The sequence below is a fragment of the Nicotiana tabacum genome, chromosome 22, assembly GCF_000715075.1.
Source record: "Nicotiana tabacum cultivar K326 chromosome 22, ASM71507v2, whole genome shotgun sequence".
NCBI classification, from domain to species: domain Eukaryota; kingdom Viridiplantae; phylum Streptophyta; class Magnoliopsida; order Solanales; family Solanaceae; genus Nicotiana; species Nicotiana tabacum.
The window spans coordinates 102,964,623-102,967,136 of record NC_134101.1 but is presented as its reverse complement, the minus strand read 5'-3'; the positions used below and the strand labels follow the sequence as shown (position 1 = coordinate 102,967,136).

Below are 2,514 nucleotides of genomic sequence, written 5' to 3'. Positions count from 1 at the left end.
TAACCCTTTTGATCATCACAATCAATGTATTATCCCTATCAAGAGGGTGGAGCTCACTTAAGAAGTCTGCAAGACATAAATAATGCTTTCACAGCGAAGGCATGGTGGAACCTAAGAACTAGAAACTCACTTTGGAAGGAGTTCATGGTAGCTAAATACTGTAAAAGAAAACATCCGATTGCAGCCCAATGGAGATCTGGACAATCAACCAGTCGGAAGGCCTTATGTGAAATAATAAAGAAAGTGGAGCAGAATATGGTTCCAAAAGAAGGAAATATATCCTTTTGTAGGGGCGGCTCAAGCATATACGGGGCCAAAAGCCATAGTTTAATATGAGACCTAATTTTTTTTTTAAAGTGACATAAGATATGTTTTTATTTGAAGTCTATTCTTCAAACTTTTTGAGATGCAAAATTGTTAATAAACTTTTTTATAATCGATTTTCTCTAATAGTTCATGTTCAATTGATAATATAACTAACTCATTTAATCTTTCTTGAGATATTGTTGTATTAGATAAAATTTTACAGAGCAATAGAAGTATAGAACTATTGAAAACTTAAAAATATTGCTGAACACTTGAACTAATGAAATTTTTAAACAATTCATTTGTTCATCGAGAGCCAATTACCCTCAGCGTGGTCCACCGTCTCTAGCATGGTTAAGTGCAAACGAGTCACCGGCGGGGTACTCTCAGACGAATTCTCCGACCAAATTTCCTATAAGGCCGGGTCCTTGTTTTACAATCTCCTATCGCGTTCCTCTTCAAACATATGACAGAAACAAAGTGAAAGAAGAGATATGTTGGGAATTTCATATGGAGAGCTATTTGTCTTGCTTGGCGCTACTGCTGCTCTTATTGGACCTAAAGATTTGCCAATCATAGCAAGAACAACTGGCAGATTTGCTGGGCGTTCCATTGGTTATGTTCAATTGGCCCGTGGTCAATTTGAAAGTGTTATGCAGCAGTCTCAAGCTCGTCAGGTGCATAAGGAACTGCAAGATACCATTGCTCAACTGGAAGCCATACGTCATGAAATTCGAACTATCTCTTTTATGAATCCTGGTCCAATGACATCGAGGCTAGTAGACAGCATCAACACAGCAGCTGCAAATAACGTTGATGAAGCAAAAGGGTCTGACATTGTGTTAGAAGCGATACTGGAGGCAGAAGTGGAAAATAATGCCAAAGAGTTTTTCTCACAGCCACAAAACCAATTAAAAAGTGACTGAAGAGGTACATTTAAAGAAGATTTGCGCATTAGAAGGCAGAGATCAGCTTCATACCAAGTGAGCATGTCAGCTGTGGATGAAATATTTCCATGGAAAGACGGATGATTTAACCCCAGTTCGAGTATCTCTGACTTTGGTTTTTGAGTCTTCTATTTGGTCTGTTTTGATATCATGGGCATCTAAAGAACATAAGATCCGTGTTGCCGCTAGGCATCAAAGTCATATTGTTTGACAGATAGTAGTCGATAACATATACAAATAAGAAATTTCAGTGGACTTTGATTCTGGAGTTCTGCATATTTGTAACGATTTCTAAATTTTGTCTTTGGACCTACTTGTACGAGGAGAGGATACAAAAATGTTTTTGAAATAGACGTTTGACCCTCATTAATTGATCAATGATTTGATTGACCCGGAAAAAAAAAATGAAATCTTTAAAAAAAGGTGAATAATGAAATCTTGGAGAAAGAAAGTGAGTAGGAATATCAAAGAGAAAGACAGAAAATATATAGAATTTTCGGATATATGAAGAGATTAGAAAAAAGAAGAGTGACTTGGACAAATTAGGGAAGAGAGCAAAAATTTTAATAAAGGAGTAAAAAGTGGAAAATCGAAACATTGAAAAAAGTATTCATCTATCCATTTTTAAGTAAGTCAAATTATTACCTCATTTATTTATCTAAAAAGTTTTCTTTTCTTTTATATTAAAAACTCTACTTTTATATTAAAAATATTACTCCATCTGTTCCAATTTATGTGAACCTATTTCCTTTTTGGTTCGTTCTAAAAAGAATGAACCCTTTCTAAATTTGGTAACAATTTAGCTTAAACTTACAACTGTATGCTTAATAAGAAACTTTTATAACCACACAAATTCTCTGGGGCCCATTTAGACTTGTTTAGGACCATGTTAACGGAGGGAGTAAATATTATTTTCTAAATACTTACAAACTTATTATTTTTAAAAAATGGGCACTATGGAGCCGGCCCTGTCCTTTTGGTATGATAATTGGACAAAACAAGGAGCCCTCGACATCTATCTTCAAGACGGAGTGAAGCCAAAGAATGTCCTATTGAAGGATATCCTAATTGAAGGAAATTGGATTTATGACAAAACTGAAGTAGAAGCTCCTGACTCAGTTATAACTATAGTGGCCTACCAACACTTAGGCTCTATTTCCAGGTTTGCCGGACAAATTGATATGTCTGCTAGTGCAGCTGGAAATTTTTCAATGGCATCGGCATGGGAATGCCTTAGACACAAGAAAGAACACATGATCAT

General features: G+C 35.7%; 1 protein-coding gene across 1 annotated transcript; it reads left to right on the top strand.

Moving 5' to 3' along the window:
• The first annotated feature begins 664 nt into the window (after positions 1–664).
• On the top strand, positions 665–1,324 carry LOC107799972 (uncharacterized). The gene has a single exon (XM_016623118.2). It carries the CDS (start codon positions 801–803, stop codon positions 1,230–1,232), a length of 432 nt encoding a protein of 143 aa, XP_016478604.2. The 5' UTR covers positions 665–800; the 3' UTR covers positions 1,233–1,324.
• The last annotated feature ends 1,190 nt before the right edge of the window (positions 1,325–2,514 follow it).

What these genes read in the sequence shown, in the direction of transcription:
- LOC107799972 (XM_016623118.2), top strand. Translation starts at nt 801, where the DNA reads ATGTTGGGAATTTCATATGGAGAGCTATTTGTCTTGCTTGGCGCTACT.